At 36.3% G+C, this 21,839-nt stretch overlaps 1 protein-coding gene across 2 annotated transcripts in view; it reads right to left on the minus strand.

The window, feature by feature from the left end:
* The window catches only part of LOC149537689 (RNA-binding (RRM/RBD/RNP motifs) family protein), a 60,688-nt gene extending 39,061 nt beyond the window's left edge, over positions 1-21,627 (minus strand). For both annotated transcript variants that reach the window (XM_089799024.1, XM_089799023.1), the window contains exon 1: positions 21,479-21,627. In XM_089799024.1, the coding sequence (XP_089655150.1) occupies positions 21,479-21,559 (81 nt within the window). In that variant the 5' untranslated portion in view covers positions 21,560-21,627. The remainder of the gene's footprint in view (positions 1-21,478) is intronic.
* Between the last annotated feature and the right edge of the window lie 212 nt (positions 21,628-21,839).

The raw sequence follows: 21,839 nt of genomic DNA on the forward strand, positions 1-21,839 counted from the left end.
TAACTTGTTGACAGAACGCAAGTCTAAAAAAACTTCCTAACAAACCCTGAATGCCAATGAAAAGGCTTTCAAATAAGTAGAAAGAAAAGAACAATAAATATAATATGACTATTTAAATGCCAAGTGCACTGAAAACTTTTTAAAAAATAGGTGTTAGGGTTTAAGAGATATAAGCAATAAACAATATGAAGATTGCAGAAATAGATTAGACAGAAATACAAATAACACAATGATTTCACGTGGTTCACCCAATATGGGCTACATCCACCAAAGATCCAGCGAAGAACAAATTATAATATGATAATTTCACATCATACAGCCACTTATTTATCAAGCCATCTAAGGAGGTTTAAAAAGTCGACTAACATAGATTAATCCTAACCCTAACTAAAATATTCTTGTAATTTTTCCTTTGTACTCATATTCTTGTATGTATTTCACATACATACATATTCTCATATGTACAAAAATTTGTGGTGTAGACCTTTGGACACCCATTACAGAAGTGCTTTGCACTGACCCAATGAGTGTACAATACTTGCATGATCAATCGCCACATACTAACAATCTCCCACTTTGAGAATGGTCAAGCTCCATAGCAAAACTATCTCCCACTTGGAGACAGTTAGTACCTTGTCATGATTACCAAGGGGACCACTAACCATTTGCTAACCCCCCCTCAACCACAACGTTATACGAGGGGATTCGGAACTGTGACCAAGCTTTGATATCATTTATTACAAGTGTGGTTAGTCCCTTTTCACGAATACCGAGGAGAGTGTTGAACATTTGCAGATAGTAGGGGGGCAACCTTCATTGTTTCTTTAGCTACTCTTGGTCATTGACATTCTTCAGATCCAGGGAGGGTCTCAAAAATATTTTTAAAATTATCAATTTTGATCAAGAAGAATACAAATTTTGCTTCAAAACATTCTTTTTCAATTTTACAAATTCCTTAATCAAAAATTTGTTTGTAGGGCAAAAAGATACTTTTAGACCCCCAAAGAAACATCGATGGCTCAATCCACAAATTTTTAGTAGGTTTTATTACTAGTGTCTAGTTGCTTTTAATGAACCTAGGATTTTCCTTCTAGCTCCACTCAATAACCAAGAACATTGAAAAAGTATAAGTTTACCAAAGGTCCAAAACTATAATCACCAATGATATGGCAAGACAGTTTTAAATTCTCTGTATGCTAGCAAGACATTTTTTTTGTAATCTTCAGTTACAAGCAACATAAATTTGAAAGGTTGAACTCAGAAGTAACAGTAACATACAGCTGAGACATCATTTCTAGTTGATTGACCCAACTAGTTCCCAAGTCTTCAAAAAATACAACTTGTAATGTTACGAGTCTGGCCTGTTTGAAGAGCATATGGATCTGATCAGTGATTCAGATGGTGCTTTATGGTTAGGTGTCTATGAATTGGCCTCAATGAACCTGAAAGCCATCCATAAGCATCCACCTAAAAACTGAAGCATTGAAACCCTACTTTGCTCAATCCCTGGTTCAATTGGGTCTTGAATTATGTTCTGAGGTGTACTGCAAGTAACTGATGTCGATGAATGAACTGTTGGCTAATTGTAACTCTCAACACTGACCTGGTTCTTTGATACACCTTGCTGATGTATAATGTATGCTACTCTGGCATATCTGAGATCTGGGTGTAAGCATAATACTCCTTGGATCTGGGAGCTTATGATCTGAATGGTTGCACTGGGTCTTCCAAGTCTTTCATCTACTTTCTTGATTGTTGTTCAATGAAATCCCTTGTTTGGCTCTGACACTCCCAACCTCTGTTGCACCTGATCTATTACGTTGTCCTGAAATAGAGTGTTGTTGAGTCCTTGATAAAGCCTACAGTTTGATGAGTTGTTATTAATCCCTGACAAAGCCTGTGTTAGCTCTGACTTCCAATGGACGCTCAGTTGCTGATGTTATTGGGTCTGCAAGAGATGGTCAAACCTACATTGACAATCTGGAAATTAGTTTTAACCTTGAACATTAGTTTCAATCCGAGTGTAAACAGTAAATGTAGGGGTTTCATCCTCAATAACAATCACTACAAAAGGGGTTTTGTAAGGTCCTCGACATATTGTTTAAAAACTCAAACAAACAAGGATATCTTTGGTTCTGACCTTATTATTGATTCAGTGTAGCTCTGGTTTACAAATAAATTAACAATATGTTGCACAAGACTAGTCCGCATCCAGCTTACTAAAATCATTTAATGCACAGAGCAAGATGAAAATGTTGCAGATCTGAAGGTATTCCTTCCTCCCTCGATCCCATGTGCAGCAATAGAAGACAACTATACTTAGCAGAAAATCACAAGAATGAAGATCAAACTCCAAGCAATGGAACTTTTTTCTAATCAATCAAGTCTCCATGACCCACCATCTAGGAGTGCTCACGCTGTGAAAATATTCCTCGGACACTGCATATAGAATTATTTGGTACCCAAGACCTGCGACTATCAAAACAACCATATAACAGACCTGTTTCTTCTCTCAGCTATACCATTCTGCTCAGGTGTCTTAGGGGCTCATAGCTGTCTTTTAATACCATTTACTTCACAAAAAGTATTAGTCTCATTTAAAAGTAAATTCTCCACCTCTATCAGATCTTAAACACTTAATCTTTAATCCAGACTCATTTTCAACTCTATTCTTAAACAACTTAAACTTCTCAAATGCTTCAGATTTTTTTCCAAGGAACGCTACCCACATCATCCTACTAAAGTCATGAACAAGAATCATGGAGTACTTTTCACCGTAGAATCCTCTTGTCTTTGTGGGACCACTCAGATCTGTATGAACAATCTCCAACTTCGTTGTTGTAAACTTCTTGCTAGGGAAAGAGTTTTTCTTTTGCGTAGCCATAACACATTCCTTGCACACAACATTAGTAGGCTTCACAATTTTAGGCAAATCCCTAACAGCAAATGTACTACTTGCTTTCACAATATTGTCAAAGTTTATGTGACAAAACCTTGTATGCCATAACTATCTGGTATCAACTTTAGCAACCAAACATGTCATCTCTGTAAGATTCAGCTGAAAAACATTACCTTTGGATCTTTTGCCAATACCAATCATCTTACCATTCTTATCCTTGATGATACATGTCTTCTCTGTGAACTGTAATGATATCCCTTGTCAACCAACTGTACAACACTTAGAAGATTATGTTTCAATTTATCAACAAAGTAAACATCATCTATGTGTGTTTTACCATCAAGAGTAATAGAGCCTATTCCCTTGATATGACAAGCAGCATTGTTACCAACTCTAACAATTCCTCCATCGCAACTATTGAACTCAACAAATTTATTCATATCACCTATCATATGATGTGAACAACCACTGTCTATGATCCAATCAGCTTTCTGACAAGGGGTTTTTCCTCTCTAACTTCTTTTTCAGGATTTTCTTCTTTTATCGCAACAAAACCTAACTCATCATCACTTTCACTCTAAACTTTCATCTAGTTCATCATCATCATTTGCATACATACATTCTCTAGGCTTTCTAGACTTGAAATTATTTTTGTACTTCTTTACTCTTTTAGGACATTTAGAAGCATAATGACCAAACTCATTACAAGTCCAACATTTAAAAATTTTCTTATCATCCGGTTCTCTTCTCACAAGCAAGGCAATTCCTTCTTCAATCTTTTTGTCTTCTTCAGATCTTGATCTACTGCTGCTAGCATTATCTCCACTGGTGCTTGCACTCCTTGATAGGGAAGGAGAAACACTCAATGCATTAAAGGCAATCTCCACTCTAGGCAAATCTTCAAACTGTTTCAAACTTATTTCTACTATTTCCAATCTTCCAAAAAGAGTCTCTCTAGAAAATTTCTCAGTACAAGGTATTGTTGATGTCAGTTTTATACCACTACATAACATATAGCAATTGAATACTTGATATAGAATACCAAACACTCAACCCTCTCTTGAAAGTAAATACTCATGACGAACATGAGAAAACTCCAAGGTTCCTTACACTTGTGGATACTAGCTCAGTTATATTAATGTGATCTGTGGGCTAATCACGTAGGCGGGCTTACATTGTTCTTTCAAGGATGTCAAACTTTTGCTGTGATTGTGATGAAATCTAGCTTTGCAACGTATATTGACTTTCTCAATTTACTTTTCTAATTTATCTCACTTCCAACTTTGCTCTTCAAAAACTCCAACTACTGAACTACTTGTTGCTTTACTTCTACTCCTATGAATGGAAAGATTAGCAGGTGGGCAGGGATCAAATCTGATGAAAGCTTGCCAACGGCACTACCTCCATAGATGCAATGATTCAAGGGGAAAAAGACTAGATTATCACGCAAGGCTTCCTAACAAGTCGCTAGGATGCTAGTGGCCTAGTTTATGCATCCCTATCAAACATCCGCTGATATCACCATACAACTATCCATCTATTCTTACCCTTGCTTAACAACTTTCTTGAAATAAAATCTACTTTAACAACTTCAATGGAATTTAACTTTAACTATTGGAAGAAGAAACCATGCAATAACACCAAGTGTTCTTAATCACCATGCAAGACACAACAATGATAAGAGAAGCAATTTTGGTATTATATAAGCAACAATTTTCTTCAACCCTTTACAAATGAGGGCAAATGTCCTTAATAGCGGCCAAAAATACAACCAATGATAGTAATTAAGAGGCAAAATCAACGATCAAATCCCAGAAACCCTAAATAGGGTTGTCACCCCATCAGCCAATGAGAAGACGACACCTCATCAATGGATCAATGAGAAAAAGGAAAAGTGGCAACCAATGGGAAGGCGCCAAAATGGTAGCCAATCAAAATCAGACACTTATCCTACCGAAGAAGAAAGGAGAATTTGCCACTTGGGCTTACATCAAATGATCCTCTAATATAATTCTACCCTTTTCTTTCATCTTAGCCAAGGAAATGAACTTGGCTAGCCTGTCGTTGATTTCCTTCATGGGAGGGCAAGGCATGTGCTTCATCTTGAGCTTAGCTGAATTCCTCATGTTGCTCACTGCTCGCAATGTCTTCTCATGATCCTTCTCATATTCTTTCGCATATCGATAAAGGAATTAAGGGAGGCAAGGGTGCCCAAATGCTTCTTCCTGATGGCAACCTTCCTTAATTCATCCAAACTTTGTCTCATTGACATTCTCCTTTTTGATATCTTCAAAATCAAGCACAACCCCAACATCGCTCATCATGGTTGAAATGGAGGCATCTCATTTTGTATCTCTTTAAGTATCCTCAATTTGATGGTCAAGGCAACATACCAAGACTCCACCATACACATTCCTCCTTCGTCCACCAACTTGGTTCTCTCCAAATATCTCTCCGATAGCCCAATAACTATCCGTAGCCTGGGAATGGCTAAGTCCTTGACTGAAAGGAAATCCTTCCAATCCCTTTCAAATGTTTTGAATTTGTCCCTAATAGCCACCAATGATCTGAATGTTGAGATAAAGGAAGGCAAGAAATTTCGCCCATCTTGAATTATATCACTGATCCAATCTTTGATTTCATGCAACTGAGTTGATATGTTGCTCCCGCTGCCTTACGGAAGGGTTGCCTGATGCAACTGTTGGATAGGTTGGCAATCTCTCCAATACTTATTTTTGACCTCCAACTTTACAATCCTCATGTTTGCCTTCCTCAACCTTTCTCTAATTGAAACAATGCCTTCCTGGATCTCTTCACGCTCCATGTCCTCTGTGATTCTTCCCAAGTCATGCTCTATTATCTCATACTCCTGGGCTACAATCTCATCCACTACCTTGCTAACCTTTGGTATAGCAATCTGAACTTTTCGGTGACCCTCATTATTGCTCCTGATTACCTTTGCCACCGTTTTTGCAATTTGTTTCTATTTCTCACTATCTTCCTTTTCCACTAACCCTTGAATATCTTCAATTGTTCAGACAGACACCACCTTGCCTCTTGGCATAAGCATTTGCCTTAACCATAGTGGTGCAATGCATCTCCCCAAAGCTGGATTCAGTTTGACAAGCAAAACATCACCAATAGCCTCAAGTGCCTGGTTTACTTCCTCAATATCAATTGGCCTATCCTCTTCTTCACTAGTGATTGTCATATCATCTCCATGCTGGTTCTCCGAGAGAGGAGAGTATTCGGTATTGTTACTATAACCACTTGATTCTGAATTAGAGCTCACCTCTACCGCGACCCGTTGTCCACTTGTATTAACCTCTTGGCTGCTAGCCTCAATTATGCTCTCCCTTAACAGTGTTGCATTCTGTCTCTTTGTTGGAGGCTCCTGATGTTCTTTACTTTTCTCAACCTCCAAATTTCTCTTCTTGCTTTTAACTGCTCTTTATTGCTGGCCACTGCCCCCACCCTTCTGTCCAACTGACTTCGTTGGACCTTCTTTCTCCAGTTTCATCTTCTCATAAGTAAGGCGTACCTTCTGACTTTGTAATTGCCTTAACTTCTCATTATACCATGAGTCAATCTGTAGATCAATTGTCCTTGTAACTGCCTTTGAGGATCTAGATAATCATCCCAATCCACTGGACCCAATTTTATTCCATCCATTGTATCATAATCTTCTCTTAGCACATTTTCATTGTCTTCCTGCTGATCAAGAATATCAAGGCCTCTCCATCTGAATGCTCTCATCATGCCCACTAACAACTTGAGAAAGCTAGCTTCGTCACATGAAAGTCATCATGTGCATTGGCCCAAAAATCTTCTATAGTAGGAATATGTTTGAATGTGCTCTCGTGAGATGCCTTGATAAGACCATTAGGATCAAATCCTTGTGTTGCTCTATACCATCCTAGATGATACGGTTCTAATTCCTCTGCAGCTGCAAGGTGACAAGATTGGGGCAAGTATCATTGCCTATTCCAAATGACAAAACCGTACTTCCTGCTACTCTAATATATGTGAATGTAATAATCTCTGCTGATTTTGATTACAAATAGTGAAACTTGACTAGCGGGAATTACATCAAACAGTTGTTATGCAATCCAAAGCCTTAAGAAAAAATGCCTCTATACTACCACTTTACTGTATATCATTATAAATGCCATGAAACAATTATGTGAAAAAGAGCTTCAGCAAATACATGGATAGTGGTACGGACACCTTAGACTATACTATCCACTTTAAAGATTGCAACTAAACCCAAGTCTGTTATGCTCTGTAATTAATGACAAAATTCCTATATGCAAGAAAAGAAGACCATAACATATAGTTGCAGGTATGAGATAGTATAGATCCGATTTCTGATACTATAGACTTCTACCGATTGGAAATGAGGAAACCCGTGAGCTATTAACAGGATACTTAGGTGACTCTGCAACTCCTCTGGCTTCTGTGTACTTTTCCTGTTATCAATTTCTTGCTTGTTACCACTAGAGAAAGGTATTCAAGTGTTGTATTCAATGTGATGCAATTTTGAACTGACATCCAACAATTCCCTTATCACAAGCTCAGTTACAGTATGTTTGATGCTAGGAAGAAACGTTGGTAACGTACATAGATATGTTGGAGTAGCATTCACGCAAGGCACTGATAATATAACAATCTCCTTTGCTATAGGGTGATTGTCCTCCTTGACTACTTGTCGTCCTATGCCAATATTATTCAATGATGACCTGTGCGTGAATCCTCATATACTAACCTATTTTACTTCACTGTTGTTTAAAAGTCTCCACTTCCTATCAACCTCCAATATATTCAATCGAACTTCAATTCTAAAAATACCTCTATTGCTGCCAGTTCAACACACTTTGTTGAATATTATCGAAACGGAGTTGTGATTAATGTGGTTATAACTAGGAATCCCAACATCCTCCAATACCATAATCAAACTCCACAGACCAATATTCTTACTGTTGATGTATAGTTATTACAGTTTCCTACCGGCCATACATTCCTCAAACTATTGAGTTCTTAGTTGCAGAATATCGTATGCCCATGTGAGAGTGGAATCGGTACATCCCTGTCTTAAACCTCATGTTCTCCCTTTTGCCTTTGAAGCTTCACATCCTATAGATCAATATATCGAATCACTACAATACTGAAGTAAAATGTGAGTACTAGGTTTTGCATCCAGCCTCACTATTTTCCTTAAGAGGTTTCATCCTTAGGAAATATCCAATCACATTCAAGCAACTGATTAGGATTTGAATAATAACAAATATTCGTGGTAATAATCCCAATGCAAATGCTTTCCTTTATAACTTCGAAATGAGGAGAGGCTCGAACAACTTAATAATGTGAGATAAAAGACTATTTCGTCTTTTAGTCACTTAAGTAACTTTATAACTTTATAACATTAAAATATTTAAATAAATCACTTAAGTCACTTGAACTTTAATATTTTTTGAAATACTTGTTTGACTGTCGTGCCGTCTGAAATAGGAATCTCTCCTCATAATTCCCCATGTGACCAAATACACTTTCTAAAAATAGAAGGGGTCCATCTCTATTATCCTTAACTTACTATACATAGTAAGTATGGCAAATGGAGTCCAAATGACATCAAACAAAGGTCAAATCCATAAATCGTTGAATGTTGGTGATGAATCAATCCTCAGAAGACCCTCTAACCATCTTCATTAGCCTATGAGGGTCCAATATTAGACTAATACCTGAAATTCTGATGTTGGCAACCAATGGGAACATTATAGTTAATTGCAGAAATTGGATGAACCAACTCCCATACTTCTTAACTTTTCTTCCGCTTCCAATGAGAGCCTCCTAGCAAGTGTCCCTTGTAATATTCTTACAGTCTTCATAGCAAAGGCGTCATAAAACATCTTATAATCTTTCGTGTTGTGCAAATGAAGTTGTGGATAGCACTCGTGCACCAAACATTGCCCCAACCCATTGCCAATCACTCCTAAGGCCTTAACTCCAAGATGTTCATATAGTCTAGTAATCAGATAGAAAAGGTAGGACCTCATGTAGAATCGCTTTTGAATTTGTATTGTCATTAGTTGCAACTCTAAATTTTTACTTATAATTCTAGCCCAATCAAATTTTCTCTTTCCATTTTCAATTCCATCAATAAAATAGTACATCTAGTTCTCGAATTGCATACCTTGAGCCACGCCCATGATTCCACAGAGAAGCACAATAAGGTCACCATACTCTGATTTGAAATCTAACTTCGTGAGCTTTGATGACTTGGTGACTCCCTTCTTGCCTTCGTGTAACCAATTCTGCTTTAGATGAATGAACTAGGCATCCTAATTATCCTAAAAGAACTTGGTTGTTTAATCCATCATTACCACTGTCATGCCTTTATGCTAGGGAATATTGAATACTTCTTCGACCACTTGTCCGTTGATGTTAGCCAACACTCTCTTCCCTTCATCAAAAATGATGAACCTGGTCACAATATCGAACCAAGATGCACACTCCATTACCAATTCCAAATAAGGCAAGGTAGGAGGGAAAGCCGCTGTGTGCACAATTCTGCTCTTGTAAATCTTCTTCGCCATGGGGGATTGTTCTTCCTTCAATCTATCCTTCAACTATACCATGTTCACCATGCCAACCTTGGAGTCACTTATTCGCCTCACTTTCGAGAAGAAGGTGGTCTTAGGTATCATGTCTTCCTTGTCTTTTTTTGTATTGGTTCCCTTTGGGTTCTTGCTTGCACTAACATCCACCATCCTAAACACTTATTTCTGCCTCTTCGTTCTAAATGATATGGACTACACTTATAGATCTCCCAACTTCTTTCTATTGATGGAATCTACCTTATTTCTGCCTCTCCAAATCCTATCTCTACACTTATAATCGCCTCTCCAACCTAGGAGTGGGACTAGCACTTATTTCTACCTCTTAGTTACCTTAGGATGGACTACACTTATATCTCCCAACTTCAATCTTATGGTGGTCTAGCATATTTCTGCCTCTCCAAGTGTCCTATCATGAAATCTACACTTATATCTCCCAACTTCAGCCTATCAATGGAAATGATGAAGTGGTGGATGAATAAAGCAAGAAGGTAAGGGAAATGAACAAAGCAAGAACAAGGAATAAAATCTGTATTTAAAACCAATCTTCACCTCGAAAGATGAACGAAAATCTTACCTTAAATCTGCCTTCTATCAACAATCGGACCTCTTTGAATTCAGATCTGATCTCAGAAATTTCAGTCCTCCTCCAAAATATGATGCCCTAGCAAATGGATTACTTGCAAAAATCTGCTCCTTTCACCAAATTTCGACCTCCTTGCCAAAATCGCCAGACTAGAAAGAAAATCACTGCCCTAGGGCAGATAAATCTACTCCAAATCAGAATTTTGTCCATCTAAATCTGCCCTCTTGCAAAAATCAGACCTCAAAGTACCTTGCCTCTCCACCAAACAAAATCACCTCAGCTGAAGAAAAAAATTCATTGCCCTATGCCTAAAATCAGATCTTCACCCACAAATTTTCCTTGGGACAGAAATCGCCCAATCTCTAGGAAGAAATTCACTGCCCAAAAATGAAAATCCTCAAGCCAAAATCGCTGCCAAAGGAGAAATTCGCCCAGCTAGAAGAAATCGCTCAACACCAAGCTAGAGGAGTGGAAATGGAATGGGGAAATAAGAGGGGGGAAGCCCCTTCTTATATCCTCCTATTGACCTCCAAAGTGCGCTGACCTGCTTGGAGGGAAACAAAAACTTAAGTTAAACCCCCCAAAATGGCTCAGTTTTAAATAAAACATGAAAATAACTAAGCCCCATAGTGAAATTGACCCTTTTAATTGCCTATTTGACCGAAAATTGCAAAATAGAAACAAGGTAAGTCTAGGAAATGTCCAAATTTTCATTTAACAACATTTTGGCAATTAAAATATCATTAAAATCGAATCTAGCAAGCCAAAAATCAATTTTCAATTCCAAATTACCAATTTCCTTTAATGTTTCTAAAAACCTCTAGGCAAAATTTAGACCAAATTAATGAGATTTTGCAATTTAATCCAATTTCAATTTTGCAATACAATTTCAATTTTTTAACAAAATAAATCATTTTCTTGGCAATCTAAATTCAATTTCGCTATCAAAAATTCTTTTCATCGAAAAATTTCAAGATTTTCCAAAACGACTAAATCTAAAATTCATTTTGAAAATGTTCAAGCTTGTTCAATTAAATCAAATTTTCAAAATTCATCTAAGTCCAAAATTTGCAATTTTATCCTACCAGATATCGTTTTAACCATCAAAAACAATGTTTTTGTTGAAACCTATCAGGCCTAAGGACAAAATTACATGTTCCAGAAAATCTAGTTTCGCACCAGGTGAAAACAAACCAAATCCCTTCCTGGCCTGAAGGCGTTCAAGGTGTAAAATTGCCAATTCAAAAAACCTCTGGACAACTCCAAATTTTGCTAAGGCAACCGAAAAATTCCCAACACCCAGGCAAATTGTCAAGGCTTGCTCGAAAAAGAGGGTCCCCAAAAATTTTGGGGCAATGGTGTGAAAACCTCACAACAGGTATCACTTGCTCAATCATCTACATTGTCTGCTTGAATGGCAGTGTCAAAGTTTTCAAGATTTTCCATATGATCTCATCTTCTTCTTTAGTTCCTTCACAAGCCTTGATTCCTACAACAATTTCTAATATTCTGCCAATATAACTTCTTACAGATTCATCTTCCATTATTTTAGCTTCTTGAAATAGCCATATTCAATTTTGTAATATGACCCTCTTGGCATGTTGATCACCTTCAAAAGTAGATTCCAAAGCTTTCCAAATTTCACTAGATAATCCAAAAGATTTTACCTAACTATACTCATTTTCAAGAAGAGCCAACAAAAGTGCTTCTTTGACAAGCATGTTACACATCCACAAATCTCTTTCAACTTCAATACACTCTTCAAGTTTTCTTTCTTCCACTATGCTCTTTCCATTCTTTGTGATCAAACAATATCCTAGACCCATGCATAGCAGAAGTGTCTTCATCTTCTCTTTCCAATTGTCATAGTTAACTCCATCAAACTTTGGACTTTCTTTTCTGAAATGACCCGCCATTGATCTCCTTAAGTTCTTAAGCTTTGCCTTCAAGGACCTAAGGCTCTGATAGCAATTGTTATAAAGTAAAGTACACCAAGATAATTTGGGGGGGGGGAGGGGGTTGGGCAGTAAATTAGATATCAGATCAATACAACTTTTATTAACCTTATTAAATCTTAAACATGTGATCAATATCAACAGCAACCATAAGAAGATACAACTACACAATAACATCACATATGTTAACTAGGGAAACCCTTGATCAGAGGAAAAACCCTGTTGGGGATGGTACCCACAAAATGATGTACTTATATATAAGTTCCTTGTAAGAGGATGGCCTCTGTTGGGAGCCAATGAAATACATTCAGTACATATCAATACCTATGAGGAGATTTCAACCCTATTAGGAGTTGTGCCAACCATGTTAGGAGTTGTTTTGGGCAGAAGGACCCACTGTCCAAATAGCTTCAAGGGCAAGACCACCAAACTCACTGTCCAACTGAACTCTATATTATTCCTTTCAAAATAATAGAAATATAACTGATTTCAGCAACTCAATTCTTGCTCTATCCTCTTACCATGCCTCTTCCGCACTAAACACTTTTCAGATCTCAATACCAGTTCTGCCAACTCGCATCACAATAATCCCTTTGATCGCTTACTCGCATTTATCAATCTTCTTCACTTATCGCATCCACAAAAACACTTGATCAACTAACACATTTCATCACAAGGAATATGACTTTCCTTTATACCAAGTCCTCAAAATAATTCATTGAGTCGGCCTTGAGGCATTCCCAATTAATTACAATAGGACCTCATTAAGATAACACGCTACATTACATCTTTTCATAATTTCATAACACTGTCAGTCACAATCTTTACAAATTCTCACACGTGCGACCTCGAACTTCGCACACACTCTAACTTCACCATCACGATGTCTTCTTCCTTTGTCTTACTTCACTCAACCAAATTCTATCCATGTTAGGAGATATAATCTGATCACCAGAAACCACTTCTTAGCAACTTTGCAACCTGTCTTCTATAAATCTCGAATAATTGCTACTAGTCTTTCTGCATGCGCACTTAACCACTAAATTGAGACACTCAATTAAACATGTCCTCAATTGCACTTGACCTCATCTCCAATCCTTGATCCGTACGATCTCGATCTTTGTCTACTACTCTGCCAATCTTCACAATATGTTGACATCAATGACAAACACAGTCATGATATCAATCTCTCCAATGCTTCAGCAATGCTAGGATACTCCCCCATAGGAACATATCAACATTCATGCTAACAAGATCGACGCTCTTCAATTTATTCCTACAAACTGGCAAAATATGCTCAACATCTTCTGAAATTATGCCCAGCAGATTTACATTATCTTCAATCAACACACCCAGACAAGGTCCAACCGCACCTGCAATAAACTCAAATTTAGACAATTAATATTAATTTTATCAAAAATATACAATCATTCAACTTTTTTAAAAAATAATCAACTTTAATCTTGGCTTGCAATATGAATCCCATTATAACTCAAATAGTCCAAAACTTCTATGCATTTCTCAATATTTGGAGTTCTCTTTTTTTAATTATAATATTGTTTCCATGACCCTTTTAAAATGTCTGGGTAGTGTGGAAGAACAGAATCCAATCTCTTTGTCCAAACCTCAAATCGAACAAAAATTTGTCTTCCAAGGAAAACCTCACAAATTTCAATAGTTTCAACTGAGTACACCAAACGAAAACCTAAAAACCTTTTTATGCACCAATACAAACCTTGTTTGGACTCACCTCTAAATCTATGTAAATAAGGAGGGTTTTTGTCCCTGTTCAAACATTCAACACCATGTCTATCCATGTGTGGAATCACTCTGATGAAGGTAAAGTGTTTTTGTCCTCACCTTCAAGAAACCTTTGGGTTTTTGTCTTGCTAGCAAGCTGTTATGACTCCTACAGGAACCCTCCTTAATTTGTCCCAAATTTCCATAATTAGGGTTTGGATGATGCTTAAGAATGTGTATTATGAAATTAGTATCTTAATTTGGAACCTACAACTAGGCTAGCATCACTAAATAAACAAACATATAATTTAGTCATGTACATATAGAGTTAACAATTTTCAAGATATTCAACAGATGCCTTTGAAGTTCAATCCAAAGTTCAAACCATTAATCGTCATCATGGAGCACCCATGGAAGATCATACAAGGTGCCTCTAAACCTATCCAACAAGTTCAGGGGCTCAGAAGTACAACCGCCATATTGCCTCTTGCTTAACTCTTCAAAGTTCAAGGGCATGAAAGCACAACTGGCACAAAGCCTCATGCTTTTGTCTTTGGAGTTTGGGGGCACAAAAGCACAATCTCCATACTACCTCCTGCTTAACTCTTCCCAATTCAGGGGCAACAAAGCACATCGCTCATTTGAACTATAACTTTACCCAGATGAATCTTTGGCTACTTGCTCTACTTGTATGTTCCATATCACCCATCCACAAAGAAATGATTGGTTGATTGAATTTCAAATTATCAGATAAAATATATAATCTGTTGATTGCTAAATGTAAGTTCTGAGTTTACAATTCATATTGGGTTAAATGATAGATTTGATTCTCTTTTCTTCCATGCCTTCATAAAAAGATTTTCCCTCCTATTTATCTCTTCAAAATGGGAGAGTCACAACCTTTCAAGAGAGATGCAACCCTTCATCCTCCATGACCTTTGACGAAGTCACAACTTTTCATGACTACCACCTTTTGAAAGTCAGAACCCTTCATCAATTATTTCAATCTTCCATTATTCCTTCGTTAATTCCCATGCTCCTTTCTTCTTCTTTTTTCCCTCCTCAAAATGAAATTCTCTTCTCCATTTTATACCCCAAGTTTGAGGTAGTCATATGATTTCATTGCAAGCCTTTTGACCATTCATTAAACTTAGTTCAACCTTAATTATATTTAATTTAATTATTTTATATCTTAATTAACAATTTATTTACATTTTATTATTAATTATTATTAAATCTTATTTCAGAAAGGGGCCACTGTTGGAGATTGTAGCTATGATAGAGATCTTTATCTTCGGACATTAAATTTATTCAACCTTAATTATATTTTATTTTATTCTTTTATATATTAATCAACAATTTATTTATATTTTATTATTACTTATTATTATATCTTATTTCAAAAAGGGGACATTGTTGGAGATTGTAGTTGCGATAGAGATCTTTATCTCTGGAAGTTAATACAAGTGTGGTTACCTTCAGCTGAAAAGGACATTTGTGTTAAATTGTGATACTAAATATTAAGACATGCGTCATTCAACATGTGTCGAGGCGTGGTAATACGAAGAGTTGTATTCGAAAATAAAGAGCCAATTCTAGGAAACTCAAAAGGCCTTTGGTTGTGATGTGAAGAGTCTCTCTGTGTTATATTTATCACTTCAAGTGAAGGGACATTATACACTTGAACTTTATTATCAATAAAGTAGTCTTTTGTCGTGTAGTTGGGTTTTTCCCTTCATTCTAGAAGGGTTTTTCCCAAGATAATCTTATGTGTTTCTTGTATCTTCTTTTGGGTTTTCCTTATTGTTGTATCTTTGTTTCTAGGGTAAATCCTAATATGGTATCAGAGCCAAGTTGATAATATCAATAAGGAAATTGTTTAAGGAAAAATGTGATCATTATGGTAGCTGTGAGAGAATTTATTCATTTCTCTTTTGATACAATTTCTTTTATGCTCGTCTTGTCTTCATCTGGGATAACTTCATCGGTTCATGTCCTGAAACTATTTTCATCAGTTCATGTAAAAATCTTGTATGGTTTGTTCTCTTAGCATATATACCAAATCCCTAGTTTTTACAGAATATTTTCTTGTGAGAAGAATACTGTAGCAAGTCCAATATCAGTCAATTTTTTGATATGTTATGGCTAGGGCAGAGCACCAATGTTGTAGGACTTGCATTGTTCAAGTTTGATGTTTGGTCTTAAGCTCGGCTTAATATCACTCTGTTTGATTGATTTTGGAAAGTGCTCTTCATATTCGACTCATAGCTCCTCTGGCAATTCATCGTATCTGCATTGGTTTGGCATCCTTCGACATAATCAATGTTTGGTTCACATTATTAAGTGCCTCCATTGTCATCAATTCTTTGTTATGTATTCTCACATGATGGATCTTTGTAACGGACACTCTTTATTTCTTGTTGGGGTCATTTTTTTTGAAAATTAGTAAATAGTGTCTAAGTTGTGACGTGTTGGGAGCTAATTTGTAACGATTGAGGGTAGGAGTTTTACAATCATCTTGCAAGCTCTCCTTAGTCAATATAGGTTCTATTCCATGAAGCATCACGAGCATTTGTAGAATCAAGTGCAGCAACCATTTTTTTTGCAGCTCATTGTGCATGCATTGGTTCATTTCTAGCATCGTAAGTTGGGAGTTCTGATTCGGATCTTATCACAGTGCATCGCATTTTGGTAAAACAAATTACAAAATTTTCAAATGACTTTTTTTAATCTATCAAATCCATCAAAGGTATCCATCATTATTGATGCAACCACTCGGGCATCTTATACACGATGTCTAGAAACATGCTTGGAGCCCTTTAATTCTTCTCCCGACTAGTAACAATTTCTATCGAAAAAACAACTGTTCAATCTTGGCGGCAAATCTCCTTTCATAATCTTTCAAACCCTTCTTATGTCTTATCCTATCATTTCAATCAAGTACCTGAACAAGATCAAACATTGGGCAAAGTCATGGAAGAGTATGGGAATATTAGTGTGAACAAGAACAACTGAGATGGAGAGGTTAAACAAATTGAGATAGTGAATGGTAGGAAGGAGATAACCTAGAAAGGTGTGTGGATGGTCACCAGTGCCTACAGCAACATCATCCTGGCAGACAAATCTGACTTCACTTAGTAGCTAGTATCGTCTTGGATTGGCTGGCATTCAAAAGTTTTAAGCATGGAAGCAACTACTATTTTGCAAGAAATATGAGACAAGTATAATGGTGATCGTCTTCTTTTGTAGAATAGAGTATGATCAACTCATATTTTTCATTATTATATATGGTCTGCATATATGTTAGTGTAGCAGATAGTTTATTCTCTGTGGCTTATTATTTATGTAGTGTAGCAGATAGTTTATTCTCTGTGGCTTATTATTTATGTATCAAACTTATATTGTAAGTTTAACAAATTTATATTAAGGTTAATTTTTCAAAAGGTTCGTTGGACGAGCATATACGTGATTGGCATCTAGCTACAAAGTGGCATCTATGTGCTTGTTTATTTTTCAGTTGCACCATCCATAAATAAGCTCTTCAACTAGATGAGTGAAGAATATATTGGAAACCTTCAAATTGAGAGGAATTTTTGGTGGAATATTTTTTTAAAAGAGATAAGAACTTTATTCTGAGAATTGATCATGAATCTATATGGTTATTGATCTCTATTATATTTGATGTTATGAGTTATCAATATCTCTCTTGTTTGCAGGATGCAACAAGATAAAGATGTTGTTTGGATGATTCATTCATAGGGAGATGCTCAGACTCAAAGAGAGGTTGCATCCTCTTGCTTATTGTTGTGATCAAAGTAGTTCTTGATTAAGAGGGAGTTCTTATGGACCCATCATTCTCATATATACTTTTAATGCTTGTGGTATTTGTCAAATTTGAGACGCTTGTTAGGAAAAAGTTTTCAGTTGTGATTTTATGAGCTAATATTTACATGAAATTAATAATAATAGTTGTGATTTTATGAGCTAATAATAATGAGAGATTCATAGTAAACATCATGTAGAGAGAGTCCATGATGTCATCACATTTGAGAGACTTTGTGATAGGAATTGGAAGTAATGTTGAGAGAGTCCATGACTGTATCATATTGAGGGAATCTGTGAAACAATGTTGGTGGTAAATCTTACTAACTTGTCAAGTTGAGAGATTCCATGACAACATCGCGTTGAGTGAGTAGATGATGAAAGGTGATTGTGATTTTTGAAGATTTGTCATGTTGAGAGATTCCATGACAGCGTCACATTGAGCAAGTTTGTTATGAAAGTTGATTGTGATTTTTGCAAGCTTTCATGTTGAGTGATTCAACAAATTTTTGTGATTAGATTTTATAATTGACATTTTGGTTGAAGCCTTGTATGACAAAAGATCTCTCTCTCACTAAGAGGGAATGTTGGAGATTGTAGCTGCAATAGAGATCTTTATCTCTGGGCGTTGATACCGTTATGATCAACTTCAATTGAAAAGGACATTCGTGTTAAACTATAATATTAAATATTGACATGTCATTCAACATGCATTGAGGCATGGAAATACGAAGAGTTGTATTTGAAAATTTAGAGCCATATTTGGGAAACTCAAGAGACCTTCGGTTGTAATGTGAAGAGTCTGTCTACGTATTATATATATTGGTTCAAGCAAAAGGACATTGTAAACTTGAATTTATTATCAATAAAGTGATCTTTTCTCGTGTGGTTGAGTCTTTCCCTTCATTCTAGAAGGGTTTTCCAAGGATAATCTTGTGTGTTTCTTGCATCTTTTTTAGGTCTTCCTTATTGTTGTTGATCTCTGTTTCTAGGTTAAATCCTAACAGACATCACACAAAAATTTGGCCATAGGCACAAATCTTTGAATCCTGCAATGAAATAAACAAGCTTCTATATCTTTTGTATACAACAAATAAGACCTTAGCCTTGTTTTATAACCATCTTGGAAACAGTCTAAAAAGTGGAATTCAAATCACTTTATAATTTAATTAAACCTTACAATACCTAAAAGAGTTTTATTTTAAAAATTAAATACTTGAGCACTTTAGTCACACAAGTAGGGGTCGTACATTTAAAACCTTTGGTTCTCATTCCAACAAGCTATTATACTAAGTTACCCATTAAACTATTTTATTAAAAGCACAACCTCAATAGAATTGATTAAGATAGAACTCAATTTTCCACCCAAGTTGTAGAAACGATCATAAGGCACTAGGATCAAAAACTAATTCTACAAGAACGATACCAATAATGAATGATAATTGGACCTGTCCTGGCGACTTATTATAAATAGATGTTCTCTCCAAGAAACTTGGCGAACACGCTAGAAGCTGAAATTAACCTCAAAAAGTGTTTTCATCAAATAACAACTTTGGTAAGGCTAACAAACACCCAAAAGGTTAGGGCAAGAAAGCCTAAAAATGAGGACATAACAAGTTTTCCTCCTTGTCTTAGCATAGTTGGTTGTGAGTAGAAATATAAAGATCCTCAAGAAGCACCCCCATCAAATGGCATCTATGATAAATTTTATAGCCAATTGTAGGATAGCATCCAAAGCCCTAAATTGGGCTCCAAAACGCGAAGTTTAAAATTCACTTGATTTAATTTATTTTAATTTAGATTTATTATTTAGATTTACATAATATTTCATTATTTAATATATTTAGGCAGTGTTAATAAGCACCTTAATTCAGGATCACACTAGGGAACCAACCTTAAGAGGAAAGGGACATGACATCATGACTTCATTCCTGTCACAATTTTCATTATAGGTGTATCCCAATGGGACCCAATCCTTCTAATCTCTTTCAAGGTAATCACAATCTCTACGCCATTTTCAACAATCTGCCCATCATTCAAATTCAAGGCTAATGGATATTCTAACAGGCAAACTTTGCAAATGATTTTCTAACCCTCAAAACACCTCACTCATATGTATGTGGTTGCAACTAAAAAATAAGACCTGTGACTGGAAAAAAACTTGCAATTGAACACCTTCACAACTTTAGATATTTTTTGTGGACAACTACCTATGATGACTTCCAAAACCACAACTCTCAACTTTGTTTTTCCACTCGTGACCACTAAAACTGATTTTCCAACGCCCAATGATAAGCCACGCCAGTCTTCAGCAAATGTGATCTCTTCCAAACTTTTCCCTGACCAGACTTTGTTAGCTGTGATAGCTGTTACCAATGTAAGTATGAGCAAAAATTGAGATGAGAGAAGAAAGTTGTCCATCTCAGGGAGTGATGGTAGCTTTATATTATTGAAGAACATCTAATAAAAGACAAAGGTTACACAAGCCATAATGATGGCAGTTACAAACAAAAGATGCCAACAGACGTGTAATTGGGAATTTGCATATTATTGTAAAATATTTTTAATGTCTAGAAAATCTTCACCACCAAAATGGCACTTCTGCCCTTCATCTGCTCCTATTCATTCATATGCAGCAAAACAGAAGATGCTTTCTGATTTCAAAGAAAGATATCACAATGAATGCCTGTAACAGGACTACAAGTACCAATTGCCCACCACAAAATTTAAATTTTTGGATAGTGAAACAGCAACTTTTTTATGATTTTTAATCAAATTTCATGCATTCATACAGACGAATATTATACACAAATTTTGAGTAATTAGGATCATACTCACCGGATTTCAAACCTTTAAGTTGGCATGAGGCTGGCAATAGATTATCAGCTCTGTTATGTATTTAATTTTGTGTGTTTTGTATGTTTTATATAATTGAGCCATGCTTAGCCATAGCAAAGCCAGGCTTAGATAAGTCAGCGAACCGCCATACCCTCACCACAAACCCACACCTAAACCGCCCGCTCCAGGAAAAGGGCATAAGAAACCTTAATATGGTTATATAGATGCCGCGAATCTATATTTTGCAAATGATACGGTTCAACATATTTACAAGCTCTGAAAATTAAAGTAAACGGTTTTGAAATAAGCAGGAAAGTGGCAAGAAACCCAGATGTAGTGGAAAAAAATTAAAATGTCAAGAATACTTAATACAAAAGAAGTGGCCCAAAAACTTATCATATCAAATACTGAAAAATAAAGGCTTTTTCAAATATGCAGAAATGCACTGTTTATAGGGATTCAGGGATGGCTAAAGATTTTGAGATTTTGGATACGGGTGCTTGCTCAATGACAACGAGCAAAATTGGTTTTTTTAAAGCCAGATGTGAGTCTCATCATTTTGAAGGCTGAGATTGTCATCCATCCGAACAAAAACATGCCCCAAAGGGATCCTAGTTCAACTGATGTTATTGTTCACTTGCAGCTAATTAAAACTGAAGACTGGTCATCATGAAAAGTATTTTGTTTTGTTTTTTTTCTTATTACCTGATTTTAAAGGAAGCGCGTTGAACCCAAACTTTTTTTCCCTATTAGTCAGCGACTTTGAGAGACGCTTTGAGACTGTAGTTGAATCTACCTCATACAGAAATATGTGATTACCAGAGGAATTTAGCTGAAACCCTTCTTTTAATCCAGGAGGAGAGTTAACAGCGTTGGAGATGAAAATGTCAGAAAAAACACAATAATCACAAAAGCCAGAACGTATAAGAACAATTTAGAAACACAGCAAAATCTTCTACAAATAAAATTAAGCAGAAGATAGTTTTGTAATTGGTATAAGGAGTGGATATAGTATTAAGGATACCTCGTCAGAAGAGTTGTGAGAAGGATAATGCGAATCCGGCGCCGCAGTTGGACCCGCCCACTGGTGATGATATCCCGCCATAAACCCCTAAATTTCTTTCCAGAAACAGGAAAAATCGCCCGCTCTGAAAACTTCGACTAATTCTTTCTCTGTCTAGCCTAGCTGTCTGTTTCTTAAATAAAACGCCACTCAGCTTTTTTGGATTTTTTTCACTATTTTTAAACCCTTACTTTGTGTTTGTGGGAGCTCATCTCCCATTCGATAAACGCACTTTTGATTGGTATTTACATCATGAGTCCCATAGGTGATTGTGCAGAGGAAAAGGGCCAACGTTCTGGGATACTAACATTTTAGAGACATT

Source organism: Cupressus sempervirens, chromosome 9 (assembly GCF_028749045.1).
Source record: "Cupressus sempervirens isolate cs-2001-9-10 chromosome 9, ASM2874904v1, whole genome shotgun sequence".
Lineage (NCBI taxonomy): Eukaryota > Viridiplantae > Streptophyta > Pinopsida > Cupressales > Cupressaceae > Cupressus > Cupressus sempervirens.